General features: G+C 39.8%; 1 protein-coding gene and 1 long non-coding RNA gene across 4 annotated transcripts in view; one reads left to right on the top strand and one right to left on the bottom strand.

The window, feature by feature from the left end:
* The window catches only part of capn12 (calpain 12), a 97,402-nt gene extending 83,039 nt beyond the window's left edge, over nucleotides 1-14,363 (top strand). For 2 of the 3 annotated variants that reach the window (XM_062060250.1, XM_062060248.1), the window contains exons 17-22: nucleotides 2,206-2,267; nucleotides 2,647-2,715; nucleotides 9,648-9,726; nucleotides 9,887-10,003; nucleotides 11,603-11,655; nucleotides 11,747-11,903. In XM_062060250.1, the coding sequence (XP_061916234.1) occupies nucleotides 2,206-2,267; nucleotides 2,647-2,715; nucleotides 9,648-9,726; nucleotides 9,887-10,003; nucleotides 11,603-11,655; nucleotides 11,747-11,773 (407 nt within the window). In that variant the 3' untranslated portion in view covers nucleotides 11,774-11,903. Of the gene's footprint in view, nucleotides 1-2,205; nucleotides 2,268-2,646; nucleotides 2,716-9,647; nucleotides 9,727-9,886; nucleotides 10,004-11,602; nucleotides 11,656-11,746 lie in introns of all 3 variants that reach the window. The other variant, XR_009827453.1, reaches the window with a different exon arrangement.
* LOC133658345 (uncharacterized) overlaps nucleotides 9,682-16,280 on the bottom strand; it is a 66,704-nt gene continuing 60,105 nt past the window's right edge. The window contains exon 3 of the long non-coding RNA XR_009827454.1: nucleotides 9,682-9,737. This is a non-coding gene — a long non-coding RNA (uncharacterized LOC133658345). The remainder of the gene's footprint in view (nucleotides 9,738-16,280) is intronic.

Raw genomic sequence — 16,280 nt, 5'->3', positions numbered from 1 at the left:
CCCCCATCCTCAGTGTTTCGCTGATAGGCCCACGACACCTCCAGAGGGTTCAGCAGTGAGTCCCAGCGTCCCAGGATCACTCCCTAGATGGCATCACTCACTTGAAAGCCCAGGTGGAGTCCCTTCGCTTGACCCACAGCCACTGACTCCCCTTTTCAGCGGCTTTTGAGAGGTCTTTCACTGCCTGTCGATGGGCCTTCCCTCGCACTCCCATTTCCCTGAGGAGCCTGGATGTTGAGGTGGCCACGAATCCTCTGCAGCCTACTTCTACTGGGCGTACCCTCGCTTTCCAGCCTTGTTGTTGCGCATCGGCTGCAAGCTCAGTGTACCTCAACTTCTTGCGCTCGTAGGCCTCCTCCATTGCACTCTCCCAGGGCACCGTGAGCTCTATGATGTACACGAGCCTGAGCGAAGCTGACCACAGAACAAGATCTGGCCGCAGGTTGGTGGACGCAATCTCACCTGGGAAGCAGAGTCTCTGGCCCAGGTCTGCCAGCAGTCTCCAGTCCCGTGCCCCGCCTAGCTGTCCAGTGTCTGGTCTTGTGGGGGTGAGGTTGGCTTGACCCTCGCCCTCCCGGACAAATGTTGTTGCTTGCCAACGGGATGACGAAGGAGGAAGGGCATTGACACTTGTCCGTCGACTTTCCAGCACTGCTGCAAGACACTTTAGCACCTGGTTGTGCCGCCAGGTGTAACGGCCTTGGGTGAGGCTGGTCTTGCAGCCCACCAGGATGTGCTTCAGTGTTGCTGCACTCGGACACAGAGGGCATGTGGGGTCTTCACCATACCACTGGCTGAGGTTTTTTGGAGAAGGCAGGACATCGTAGGCAGCCCTGATGGTAAAGCTTGCCCTGAATGCCTCCATCTCCCACAGCTCTTTCCAGGAGATCTTCCTCTTCTCTACTCCTTCCCATGTCATCCACTGTCCTTGTTTTGCCTGCGCCACAGCTTGTGCGCACCTTCTTGCTTCCTCTTCCCGACGTATCTCCTGGACCACCAGCTTGCGTCTCTGAGATGGAGTGGCCAGGGAAAATTAAGATTTTCAGCACAATCCCATTCAAGATCAGACAAACATTACAGGGAGACAGAACAGGATCGCTGACGGGTCTGCCAACTTCCGGTGCCCCTTACAAAAAAGGTGAGGTGAGGGGGGTGGGTCTAAGCCTGGGCCCCTGGAGAGGGGGGTCTAGACTGAGGCCAAGGGGGAAAAAAAAACTAGTAACTAGTATATCATGCAGATTCCAACCATTGAAATATTTAGTATTAGGGATGTCCGATAAGGGCTTTTTTGCCGATATCCGATATTGTCCAACTCTTAATTACCAATACCGATATCAACCGATTCTGATATATACAGTCGTGGAATAAACACATTATTATGCCTAATTTGGACAACCAGGGATGGTGAAGATAAGGTCCTTTTTTTTAAAATTTATAAAATAAAATAAGATAAATAAATTAAAAACATTTTCTTGAATAAAAAAGAAAGTAAAACAATATAAAAACAGTTACATAGAAACTACTCATTAATGAAAATGAGTAGAATTAACTGTTAAAGGTTAGTACTATTAGTGGACCAGCAGCACGCACAATCATGTGTGCTTACGGACTGTATCCCTTGCAGACTGTATTGATCTATATTGATATATAATGTAGGAACCAGAATATTAATAACAGAAAGAAACAACCCTTTTGTGTGAATGAGTGAGAATGAGTGTGGGAGGCAGGTTTTTTGGGTTGGTGCACTAATTGTAAGTGTATCTTGTGTTTTTTATGTTGATTTATTAAAAAAAAAAAAAACGATTCCGATAATTTAAAAAACGATACAGATAATTTCTGATATTACATTTTAAAGCATTTATCATCAGATAATATCGGCAGGCCGATATTATCGGACATCCCTACTTAGTATAGTTGAAGACTTACGGTCATTAGAAAACATCACTGCACATCATAATGGCAGCTACACTTTCCATCTTAAACATCTAAAATAATGTTTTGGGAATGTCCGGGAGGCCAGATGGAAAAGCTTAACATGTTAGCATGTGGCCCCCAGGCCTTAATTTGCCCAGGTCTAGTCTAAATTGAAGCTCATCATTTCCTGTCAAATGGCGTTTCTTTGACCAGCAACCAGACTTGTCCCCCTCCTCACCTCATTCACTGGAGCTAACATTCATTATTGTGTTGTTTTTTCTTCATTTTCAGTCCTGGACAAAAATTACCACCTGCCACTGGAGACGTGCAGACAGCTCATCCTTGCAGGGGATGTATCCTTTTTGCCCAGTCATGACACTGAATCCCAACCTCCTTTGGGTTTCGAATGACTTTAACAGCCGTTTAGGACTTGACTACCACCTGACTGCCCTTAAAAGTGGCTGACTCGTCATTTTTTCATCACATGTCCTTTCTAGCCACACACTGCTATTAATAGCCACTGTGGTCACACTCATTGCTCGGTGAGTACACACCGGTTACCCCTGGAAACCGTCCATCTACATTGTGACGGAGAAAGGAAGGAAAGGTACACGGCGTGTAACGGCATTCACCTGCGGCGTCTTCTGTCATTATCGCCAGCCGTGTTGTAGATTTGATCAATATATCTGAGCAAAAACATTGTCATCATTTGGTCTTAAGTGTGCCAACAAGACTAAAGGAAGAGCAAGTCTGAACCGGCAACAAACTGAAGTCCTGCTCTCTGACCTACGCAACCTTCAGGTACCTAGCTATGTTTGTGACCTATGACCTTTGACCTGGTGTAAGAAAACAATGACATGTGCCATGACCAGCCAAGCTCATAAACAGCTCTGCCACACTCCCGTCCTCGAGGTGGCAGTAATGAGTAACGCAAAGCCACAAGCGCACTCTCCTGATTCTATTGGCTGAACAAGTTTATAAACCGCGGGTGTACACACTGAAACATGAAATACTGACACAGGTGCGGTAGTTCGGCCATTTGAAGCCCGTTAGTCGTGGTGGATTTCTGTTTCTTCGGCTTTGGGTCCGCGTTGTGGGAATTTCCTCATTTTTTCACCATGATAAGGGAATGTGTGTAATTCTCTAATTGGCTGACTGAACCATTGTCTGAGTGTGTTTATTTCATTGGTCCACCTTGACCCGTTTGACAATTTCATTTGTTTAATGTGACAAGGCTAAATTTATTGGAAGTGGAACAGGGAAAAATCTATAGATAAGCCGCAGCATTGTATGAAGCAAAAGGGCGGGAAAAAAGTAGCGGCATGTGGTCCAGAATTTACGGGAGCAAGTTCTTTATACATTAAAGACTAAAAGTCCATCTGCTGGACCTACCATGAATTGATTAACGTGGACCCCGACTTAAACAAGTTGAAAAACTTATTCGGGTGTTACCATTTAGTGGTCAATTGTACAGAATATGTACTGTTCTGTGCAATCTACTAATAAAAGACTCAATCAATCAATCAAAACCTGGTGGGTCACTGCCCCACTTGGCCCAAATGCAAACTGACTGTAACAGCAGAAGGAAAAAAATAAATACCCTTTTCTGGATCCGCACCAATATGGACTGCAAAATGAGTGAGTAGGAACCCAAAACATATTTGTGGGGATCCAGACAAAGGTATTTAGTTTTTACCTTTTGCTGTTACACATGGTCTCTGCAGGTTTCAACATGTCAAATTTAAGACTTTTTTTAAGACCATCTTGAAAATAATTTATCATCAATTTATTCATCCATACAGACAAAAAATCCAAGGACAAAGTAAAATCAGAGGTCCAGAATGAATTTTAAGTATATGAATTAGAGATGTCCGATAATATCGGCCTGTCGATATTATCGGACGATAAATGCTTTAAAATGTAATATCGGAAATTATCGGTATCGTTTTTTTTTTTTATCGCTATCGTTTTTTTTGTTTTTTTGTTTTTGTTTTTTTATTAAATCAACATAAACACAAGATACACTTACAATTAGTGCACCAACCCAAAAACCTGCCTCCCCCATTTACACTCATTCACACAAAAGGGTTGTTTCTTTCTGTTATTAATATTCTGGTTCCTACATTATATATCAATATAGATCAATACAGTCTGCAAGGGATACAGTCCGTAAGCACACATGATTGTGCGTGCTACTGGTCCACTAATAGTACTAACCTTTAACAGTTAATTTTACTCATTTTCCTTAATTACTAGTTTCTATGTAACTGTTTTGATATTGTTTTACTTTCTTTTTTATTCAAGAAAATGTTTTTAATTTATTAAAAAGGACCTTATCTTCACCATACCTGGTTGTCCAAATTAGGCATAATAATGTGTTAATTCCACGACTGTATATATTGGTATCGGTTGATATCGGTATCGGTAATTAAGATTTGGACAATATCGGAATATCGGATATCGGCAAAAATCCATTATCGGACATCCCTAATATGAATTCATTCACTGCTCTTTCACATTGGAAAACAAAATGGTTAAACTAACTAAATACACCAGGAGCTTCTCTAGTGTCAACTAATTGAAAAAAACATTAGCAAACATTGTAACAGTCAATATTCAGATTTTACATAGAAGTGTTTTCTTGCAAAAGGTGCAGTGTGCTTCATATCAAGTGTTTTCATGTAACAACAACGTCAGCAATGGTGGAGAATAGCACAACAATATACTCTGCTAAAGCTAAATGGTTAACTTTGGTCATGTTTTTTTTGAGCTGTCAGAATGTAGCAAAGCGATAAACATCTACAGTACTCCTGTACCTGCACAAAGTAGTGAAAAACAGTGTGTGCAGACAGAGTGATTGTCTAAAAAGAAGGAAGGCCATTATGGCTTGCAAGCCTCAAACACAATTTAGATGTGAATAATGTGGATAACATAAAATAATGTGCTCGGCTCATTTTGTATCTGGTGTGTATGGATACATTTTGTTGTGACTTTTTTGAAAACATATTGCTGATACACAAGTATTAGTTTTTATTTAGGCATGACAAGAGGACATTGGCAAATCTCCATTGATTTCCTCAGCCCACAATAAGATGAGTGTAAACACTTTTAATGACGTTTGCTGTCTAAACTTTAAGAAAAGATTAGGCATGAGAAGCTGACCTGAAATTATTGGAACAAATAATAGAAATAATATAAGAGAATTATGTTTCTTTTTTTAAATAGTTTTACTACTGAGTACACTATTATTGCACAGAGAAATGAGTGTATGTAATAGTATGATTTCACTACTAAACATCTCATATTGATCTCCTTTAGCAATTGGCGCCACTTGACCCACATAACACTCCTTTGGGGGGTTACTTTATCTTTGTCAAGTTGTGCAACGTGTTTGTGGCGTTTTAGCATCTTTTGACGTGGACTTATCCCAGATTTTTGACTTTTACATGATCATTCTATTCACTTTCACCGCCATGTTTACAAACGCTTCCATTCTCCATGGCTGCACGTCTTGGTACTAAACACTTTGAAAATGTTTCCATCCAGCGGGTGCAACAAGGATTTCAATTGATCGTTCAGGAGACACAAATCGTTGAACTTTTACTTACCCATCTTATGCAAGTCATTTGGCTTTGCTGTGGGCTTTCGTTAAGTTTTCTCCGCTGCTATGCTAACTAAGCTGTCAACACACAGCAATAGCTGCTGCTGTTCCATCAATTCTGACCAGGCAGCACAGTTAGTTCCGCCGTCAAAGCGAGACTGAAGTTTATGCATGTTTTAAATAAAAGTAACGTCAATAGATTTTTAAGACCTTTCAAAATCGTATTTAAGACCTTTTATGAGATTTTAGGAGAATATTAGACATTTTACGGCCTTAAAATCAAATTATTGGATTTAAATAAATGGGTTATACTTGTATCGCGCTTTTCTACCTTCAAGGTACTCAAAGTGCTTTGACACTATTTCCACATTCACCCATTCACACACACATTCACACACTGATGGCGGGAGCTGCCACGCAAGGCCCTAACCACGACCCATCAGGAGCAAGGGTGAAGTGTCTTGCTCAAGGACACAACAGACGTGACAAGGTTGGTAGAAGGTGGGGATCGAACCAGGAACCCTCAGGTTGCTGGCACAGCCACTCTCCCAACCGCGCCACGCCGTTCCCCCTAAAGGCCTACTGAAATTAGATTTTCTTATTCAAACAGGGATAGCAGATCCATTCTATGTGTCATACTTGATCATTTCGCGATATTGCCATATTTTTGCTGAAAGGATTTAGTAAAGAACATCGACGATAAAGTTCGCAACTTTTGGTCGCTGATAAAAAAGCCTTGCCTGTACCGGAAGTAGCGTGACGTCACCGGTTGTGGAGCGCCTCACATCTGCACATTGTTTACAATCATGGCCACCAGCAGCGAGAGCGAGAAAGCGACGGTTACCCCATTAATTTGAGCGAGGATGAAAGATTCGTGAATGAGGAAAGTGAGAGTGAAGGATTAGAGGGCAGTGGAAGCGATTCAGGTAGGGAAGATGCTGTGAGAGGCGGGTGGGACCTGATATTCAGCTGGGAATGACTAAAACAGTAAATAAACACAAGACATATATATACTCTATTAGCCACAACACAACCAGGCTTATATTTAATATGCCACATAACAAACACCTCCCCCCTCCCGTCCATATAACCCGCCAATACAAATCAAACACCCGCACAACACACTCAATCCCACAGCCCAAAGTACCGTTCACCTCCGCAAAGTTCATACAGCACATATATTTCCCCAAAGTCACGTACGTGACATGCACATAGCGGCACGCACGTACGGGCAAGCGATCAAATGTTTGGAAGCCGCAGCTGCGTACTCACGGTAGCGCGTATCCAACTCAAAGTCCTCATGGTAAGAGTCTCTGTTGTCCCAGTTCGCTACGACATTGTGTTGCTGCAGCCGGCCGCTAGTACACCGCTTCCCACCTACAGCTTTCTTCTTTGCTGTCTTCATTGTTCATTAAACAAATTGCAAAAGATTCACCAACACAGATGTCCAGAATACTGTGGAATTTTGCGATGAAAACAGACGACTTAATAGCTGGCCACAATGCTGTCCCAAAATGTCCGCTACAATCTGTGACGTCACGCGCAAACGTCATCATACCGAGACGTTTTCAGCAGGATATTTCGCGGGAAATTTAAAATTGCACTTTACTAATCTAACCCGGCTGTATTGGCATGTGTTGCAATGTTAAGATTTCATCATTGATATATAAACTATCAGACTGCGTGATCGGTAGTAGTGGGGTTTCAGTAGGCCCTTAAGAATTTTTAAGACCCCTCGGATACCCTGGTTACAGTCAGCTTGCATTTGGGCCAAGTGGGGCTGTGGACTCACCAGATGGACCCTAAGTTAAAAGTTAAATAAAATGCTTGCTCCCATAAAGTCCGGAACTATCGATCCGATCCCTCTCTTATGTGTGGAGTACTGACTGTGACAATGCTGACACACCAACAGTTGTTTACGTCTATCTATAGTCCTATTAATCTACTTGTTCATTTCTTGTTTTTAGCGTTCCATCTACTCCTCTTAATGTTTATTAAGTACTTATTTCTTGGTTTTGTTTCAAGTTAGGTTAGCTTAGCTATTAGCATGCCTGCTCCTGGCTTTCTCTCTCTGTGTCACATGTTTAGCCTCATCCTCCAGTGATGATAATAATTCTTGATAATGATACTTAAGACATTAAGAAATACTGTATATTTTCCGTAATAGAGGTGATAATTATTAGTTTCGGGGAGCGTCTCCACACTGTGTTTGTTGACACATAATTACACATACTTTTTCATGAAAATCGTCCGAAACTGATGATCTACACTGAGGACAAAAAATGTAGACGACCATATCCTCTAATGCAGGGGTGTCAAAGTCAAATACAGAGTGGGCCAACATTTTAAACTGAACAAAGCCGCGGGCCAAGGTTGAACAAATTAACCTTTTAATAGGGACCCAAACAAGTTTTGCATTGAATATTGAACAAGCAAGGCTTATAACTTTATAGTGACATGCAAAATTGAGTTTCAAATAATAATAATAATTAAAAAATATCAATGGCATATCAAATAAAATTTAAATAAAATGGAATGCCTCTTTTCTATTTGCAGCCTTCTGAGGTAAATATCAACATTAACTTTTTCCACAGGCTAATAAATTAGAAAATAAAATAACAATGAATAAACCAACCATTCAGGAATTTAAACTGCTCAGTTTGCAACACACTGATCTATTCTGATGTGCCCAAGCCAGATACCTGCCATCTTTTCTGGGATGCTAGTTCATTAATGTCGGGGCTTAGAGCTGAGGCAACCTTCATTATCCAACGAAGGTGTTCATCAGTCATTATATATCGTAGTCCACCCGGACCACAGTCTTAGGGGCGTGCCTTAAACTGCCTTAACGTCCTCTACGAGCTGTCGTCACGTCCGCTTTTCATCCATTCTAACAATGTGCCGGCCCAGACACAAGATATGTGCGGCTTCTGGACACACACACACGTGAATGCAACCCATACTTGATCAACAGCGATACAGGTCACACTGAGGGTGGCCGTATAAACAACTATTACACTGTTAGAAATATACGCCACACTGTGAACCCACACCAAACAAGAATGACAAACACATTTTGGGAGAACATCCGCACCGTAACACAACATAAACACAACAGAACAAATACCCAGAATCCTTTGCAGCCCTAACTCTTCCGGGACGCTACAAGGTGTGTGTGTGTGTGTGTGTGTGGGTGGGGGGGGGTTTGGTGGTAGCGGGGGTGTATTTTGCAGCGTCCCGGAAGAGTTAGTACTGCAAAGGGTTCTGGGTATTTGTTGTGTTGTGCCTTTAAGGCACGCCCCCAAGACTGCGGTCCGGGTGGACTACGAGATATAATGACTGATGAACACCTTCGTTCGATAATGAAGGTTGCCTCAGCTCAAAGCCTGAGCCCCGACATTAATGAACTAGCATCCCAGAAAAGATGGCAGGTATCTGGCTTGGGCACATCAGATTAGATCAGTGTGTTGCAGTACTAACTCTTCTGGGACGCTGCAAAATACACCCCCGCTACCACCAACCCCCCCCCCCCCCCCCACACACACACACACCTACACCTTGTAGCGTCCCGGAAGAGTTAGGGCTGCAAAGGATTCTGGGTATGTGTTCTTGTTTGGTGTGGGTTCACAGTGTGGCGTATATTTCTAACAGTGTTAAAGTTGTTTATACAGTCACCTTCAGTGTGACCTGTATCGCTGTTGATCAAGTATGCGTTGCATTCACTTGTGTGTGCGTGCAGAAGCCGCACATATTATGTGACCGGGCCAGCACTCGTTGGACTGGATGAAAAGCGGACATGACGATTTTCGGGAGGGGCACTGAAATTTGGGAGTCTCCCGGGAGGGAAGTATGAGAATTAGCGGTGAATGCGGTGTTACCGTGGCACCGCCGCTGTATATAATCGGCGGGCCAGCTCTAGTGTTAATTTGATATTGCCTCAAGGGCCAAGTGAAATTACACGGCGGGCCAAATTTGGCACGTGGGCCAGAGTTTGACACCCATGCTCTAATGCCTGTCTAATACCTTTTTTTTTTAAATACATAAAAAAGTGCAATGTAAAATGGTCATGTTACCAAACCTATGAACATAAATAAAAAGACTGACCGTAATAAAGATCTGTTTTTTCTTTCAGTCCATCTTTTTCCAGTTTGATGAGGACTCTTCTGGGACCATGAGTCCTTTTGAACTCACTGCTGCTCTACAGGCTGTGGGTACGCATTTACTGAGACACACACACACACACACACACACACACACACACACACACACACACACACACACACACACACACACACACACACACACACACACACACACACACACACACACACACACACAGTTACATTGACAAATTTTGCATCTCTTTCTCAGGGATGAAGTGTGACAATAAAGTTGTCCAGCTGATGTCTGAGCGCTTTGCATCTGGAGAGCTTCACCTGACCTTCCATGGCTTTGTGGCTGGTGTCACCAGGCTGCGCAAGCTCTTTGGTAACACACACACACACACACACACACACACACACACACACACACACACACACACACACACACACACACACACACACACACACACACACACACACACACACACACACTCTTGTATTTGTTACCTTCTTGAGACCTGAGAAAAATGCCTACCTCTTTAGGACCACCCTTTCTAGATATATAAAGATATGCATTTACAACATTATTAATATATACAAACCATGCAAATATAAAAAAGGTAAGATTTTAGTCAATTTATTATTTTGTGTTTGTAATTGGTTTTTAATCTTCAGTATTTACTTCGTTATTACAGTATGTCTCTATATACATATTTATTTATTTTTTTTAATTAATTTTGGCCTAAGGGGGCACATTTAAATTTCTTACACACATTTTTGTATTTGTTACCTTCTTGAGACCTCCGAAAAATGCCTACCTCTTTAGCACCACCCTTTCTAGCTATATGAAGATATGTATTTACAACATTAATAATATATACAAACAATGCAAATATAAAAAAGGTAAGCTTTTTAATAAATTTTTTTTTATTTAAATGTTTTGTTTGTAATTGGTTTTTAATCTTTATTATTTACTTCAAGTTATTACAGTGTGTCTCTATATACATATTTATTTATTTTTTTAAATTAATTTTGGCCCAAGGGGGCTTATTAAAAAATTTTAACACACATATTTGTAGGTGTTACCTTCTTGAGACCTCTGAAAAATCCCTACCTCTTTAGGACCACCCTTTCTAGATATATAAAGATTTGTATTTACAACATTAATAATATATACATACTATGTAAACATAAAAAAGGTAAGCTTTTAGTAAAAACAATTTATTTTTTATTTTGTGTTTGTAATTAGTTTTTAATCTTCATTATTTACTTCAAATTATTACAGTATGTCTCTTTATACATTTATTTTTAATTTTTTTAAATTTTGGCCAAAGAGGGCACATTTAAATTTCTTACACACATTTTGTTACCTTCTTGAGACCTCCAAAAAATGCCTACCACTATAGGACCACCCTTTCTAGATATATACAGATTTGTATTTACCACATTATTAATATATACAAACTATGCAAATATAAAAAAGGTAAGCTTTTAGTTACTTACATTTTTTTGAATTTCTTGTTTGTAATTGTTTTTTAATCTTCATTATTTACTTCAAGTTATTACAGTATGTCTCTATTTACATATTTATTTAATTTTTTTTATTAATTTTGGCCAAAGGGGGCGCATTTCAATTTCTTCCACACACTGGTTATTACATATGTTGACCAGAGGGGGAGCACTTTTAAAACCAACACACAGTCCGTTTGAAAAATCCCTCCTTTTTGGGACCGCCCTCATTTTGATAGATGTCACCAGCAGGGGTGCAAATGAGACATTGTCTATTAGATGCAATGTTATTGGGACCATGATTTATGTCATCACTTGTTCACACCTCCTCATATGGAAGATACTTTTCCTCCTTCATGTCTCAAGAAGGGTAGAAATACAAGAACACACACACACACACTGTACAATGGAGTACTTTTGATTACTCAAAGTGCTGATGCTGTAAGAAGTAATTTCCTGCTTCCCCTCTCTCCAGCTCTGTATGACTCAGAGAGCAGCCAAGAGGTAAAAGACAGAGGGATCAACTCTGTGAGTAGCTTCATGTTGTTGTTCACATAAAGAAGCAAACTGGGCCGTGGCATGGTTCTCATTCTTTGTGGGACTTTTGTGTCCATCACAGTGGCTCATTCAGTTTCTGGTGGTGTGACGAGCATCTCCACAAGGACTCAGCATTGCTCCAATGACTGACACCAACACACACACACACACACACACACACACACACACACACACACACACACACACACACACACACACACACACACACACACACACACTTCTGCTCTTCAGTTCCAATATTTCACGATGAAAGATGTTTCCAATATCTTAGTTGGCTTATTTAGCTCTTAATTACATCAAGCACTATTCTTATGACTGGGGACGTATTAGAAACCCCTTTTGCTACAATATGCTAAGAATTATTTACCTGTGCAAACTACAGCAAGAATGAAATGCATAACAAATTTACTGTAATTGTTTTTTTATTTTCAAAAATAATCATCTTGACCCTCAGGGGACATTGGAGTTTAATTTTCTTCGAAGTTAAAGATAATTTAGTTTTTTACTTTTTACGTGACTGCGTGGGTTCCAAAGACATGCACCTGGGGATAGGTTGATTGGCAACACTAAATTGGCCCTAGTGTGTGAATGTTGTCTGTCTATCTGTGTTGGCCCTGTGATGAGGTGGCGACTTGTCCAGGGTGTACCCCGCCTTCCGCCCGAATGCAGCTGAGATAGGCTCCAGCACCCCCGTGACCCCGAAAGGGACAAGCGGTAGAAAATGGACGGATGGATGGATGGATGGATGTTTTTTAAACAATAATATCAAACATATAAGGTTGTTGTTTTTTTGGCCCTTCTGAAAGCCTTTGATCAGATAATATTTGCATAAGAGTCATTTTACAAATTTAAAGAGGAACTGCACTTTTTTGGAATTTTGCCTATCATTCACCATCCTTATGTAAGACAAGCGCACATGTTTTTTCTTCTAGTAAATAAATGCGATCAAAAGTCATCTTATAATGGAGCTTATGGGAGTCACTCTATTAAAATTTAATATATACCGTATTTTTCGGAGTATAAGTCGCACCGGCCGAAAATGCATAATAAAGAAGGGAAAAAACATATATAAGTCGCACTGGAGTATAAGCCGCATTTTTGGGGGAAATTTATTTGATAAAACCCAACACCCAGAATAGACATTTGAAAGGCAATTTAAAATAAATAAAGAATAGTGAACAACAGGCTGAATAAGTGTACGTTATATGAGGCATAAATAACCAACTGAGAACGTGCCTGGTATGTTAACGTAACATATTATGGTAAGAGTCATTCAAATAACTATAACATATAGAACATGCTATACATTTACCAAACAATCTGTCACTCCTAATCGCTAAATCCCATGAAATCTTATACGTCTAGTCTCTTACGTCAATGAGCTAAATAATATTATTTGATATTTTACGGTAATGTGTTAATAATTTCACACATAAATCACTCCTGAGTATAAGTCGCACCCCCGGCCAAACTATGCAAAAAACTGTGATTTATAGTCCGAAAAATACGTTACCTCTTTTGCTTTTACCTTTGACATTACTGCTCACTGCAGACTTCATGAGAGCCAACAAACATAATTAAACACCACTTACTGTACGATGTCTGCTGTCACTAGGATGCCGACTGTTAGGATGTTGATTTATTCCCATTTAGATTAAGAATGACTCATAATCCTGGCAAAGGGTGCAAACCAGCGTCTTTCAAATGTCTCTCTCGCCATCTCCGGGTCTAAATTGGCTGTCAAAAGTTTAAACCTTCTCAGTTTATGTCCACATAATTTTACTATCAAAGTCAGAAGCATTATTTTTTTTTATCTCCAATTACTTTTGAGAGCTCCGAGGTGAGAAAGCAGCTCACCAGCTGAGGATGTCCACACAGCAGCATGAGGAAGTTGCCTCTCTGATCAACGCTAAATGTAGGTCCTTAACTTTAGCGCTTATAATAACCATATGGCTAATAAATGTTAATATTTAGGTCATGACATGTAAATGGAGTATTGTTGGCGCTTTTTGGATGGTTATTTTTGGGGTTTATGGTCAGAATGAACACAACAGACACACTGACGCCATGTTTCCCATTTGCTCCATTTTCAGCAGACTTTTATTTACATTTATATACAAGTTAGAATGCATTTAAAAGACATGTGTTCTTGGCTTACATATATATAAATACACTACCGTTCAAAAGTTTGGGTTCACCCAAACAATTTTGTGGAATAGCCTTCATTTCTAAGAACAAGAATATTTCTGGCTATTTTGAGCGTTTAATTGACCCCACAAATGTGATGCTCCAGAAACTCAATCTGCTCAAAGGAAGGTCAGTTTTGTCGCTTCTGTAATGAGCTAAACTGTTTTCAGATGTGTGAACATGATTGCACAAGGGTTTTCTAATCATCAATTAGCCTTCTGAGCCAATGAGCAAACACATTGTACCATTAGAACACTGGAGTGATAGTTGCTGGAAATGGGCCTCTATACACCTATGTAGATATTGCACCAAAAACCAGACATTAGCAGCTAGAATAGTGATTTACCACATTAGCAATGTATAGAGTGTATTTCTTTAAAGTTAAGACTAGTTTAAAGTTATCTTCATTGAAAAGTACAGTGCTTTTCCTTCAAAAATAAGGACATTTCAATGTGACCCCAAACTTTTGAACGGTAGTGTGTATATATATATGTGCGTGTATATATATATATATATATATATATATATATGTATATATATATATATATATATATATATATATATATATATATATATATATATATATATATATATATATATATATATATATATATATATATATATATATATATATGAATCTAAAAGGTTGTTATGCCCTTTGAAAAATGAAGGGCTTTGGGGTATTGTGGAGTAACTGCCAGTGTATTGTACACCTTTGAGGGAATTGGAAATTAAAATGTCAAATTTAGCATTGGATTGTGTAAAAAAAAAAAAGTTTAAGTACCAATGATTGTCACACACACACACTACATGTGGCGAAATTATTCTCTGCATTTGACCCATCACCCTTGATCACCCCCTGGGAGGTGAGGGGAGCAGTGGGCAGCAGCGGTGGCCACGCCCAGGATTCATTATGGTGGAACACAACATAAATTTGGCCAAAATACATCAAAAATGTACCGAAAGGAAATAATGTTTGTCCCCTGAGGGTTCAGTAGTAATTACTGATAATATCAATCTGAGGTCTTAATTATTCTCATATTCCTTGTATTTACTGTACGTTGACAAAATAAGTGACATCAAATTTGAAAATGTGTTTTTAAATCGCAAAATTCTGTTTTCTGATTTTTTTTTAATCGCTGTTAATTTTAGTACTGAACAGTAGGAATTACTTGTTATTGTTATCAATAGATCAGATATGAACAATTTGCATTATTATCGAGTCTAACACTTTCATAACATTTCCCAGTCTGCAAAATGAGTGTAAAAGCAGGTAAAAAGCAATGATGTAATGCATGATGATCCCTCCTAATCAATTAACAAATAAAATATGTGTAACAAATTAATAATATATTGTGGACACTAGCTAAATTGACTATATACACAGTACAGGCCAAAAGTTTGGACATACCTTTTCTTCATTCAATGCGTTTTCCTTATTTTCATGACTATTTACATTGTAGATTGTCACATCAAAACTATGAATGAACACATGTGGAATTATGTACTTAACAAAAAAAGGTGAAATAACTATATATATTCTACTTTCTTCAAAATAACCACCCTTATTGCTTTTTGCACACTCTTGGCATTCTCTCCATGAGCTTCAAGAGGTAGTCACCTGAAAAGGTTTTCACTTCACGGGTGTGCTTGAGATGGCCCTGTGATGAGGTGGCGACTTGTCCAGGGCGTACCCCGCCTTCCGCCCGAATGCAGCTGAGATAGGCTCCAGCGACCCCCCGTCACCCCAAAAATGCACAAGCGGTAGAAAATGGATGGATGGATGGGGTGTGCTTGAGGCTCATGGAGAGAATGCCAAATAAAGAAAACGCATTGAATGAGAAGAAGGTGTGTCCAAACTTTTGGCCTGTACTGTACATCCCACAGGAAACATAACACATTTTACTTCAGTTTTTGCATACCGTCTCGGTTATCGTACGGTCAAACATTGCGTATTATTCCGCTGAATAGAATACCCAAACAAAGAATTTGTTGACTATGAATATGGGGAACATGTTTTTTAATCTAGTTTCTTCAAAATAGCCACCCTTTGCTCCGATTACTGCATTGCACACTCTTGGCATTCTCTCCATGAGCTCCAAGCACACCTGTGAAGTGAAAACCATTTCAGGTGACTACCGCTTGAAGCTCATGGAGAGAATGCCAAGAGCGTGCAAAGCGGTAATCAGAGCAAAGGGTGGCTATTTTGAAGAAACTAGAATATAAAACATGTTTTCAGTTATTTCACCTATTTTTTTGTTCAGTACATAACTCCACATGTGTTCCTTCATAGTTTTGATGTGACAATCTACAATGTAAATAGTCATGAAAATGAAGAAAAGGCATTGAATGAGAAGGTGTCCAAACTTTTGGCCTGCACTGTACACACTGTGAGTACTGTACACACC

This window comes from Entelurus aequoreus, linkage group LG10, assembly GCF_033978785.1.
Source record: "Entelurus aequoreus isolate RoL-2023_Sb linkage group LG10, RoL_Eaeq_v1.1, whole genome shotgun sequence".
NCBI classification, from domain to species: Eukaryota; Metazoa; Chordata; class Actinopteri; order Syngnathiformes; family Syngnathidae; genus Entelurus; species Entelurus aequoreus.
The sequence above is the reverse complement of the archived record's forward strand: the minus strand, read 5'-3'. Positions and strand labels throughout refer to the sequence as shown.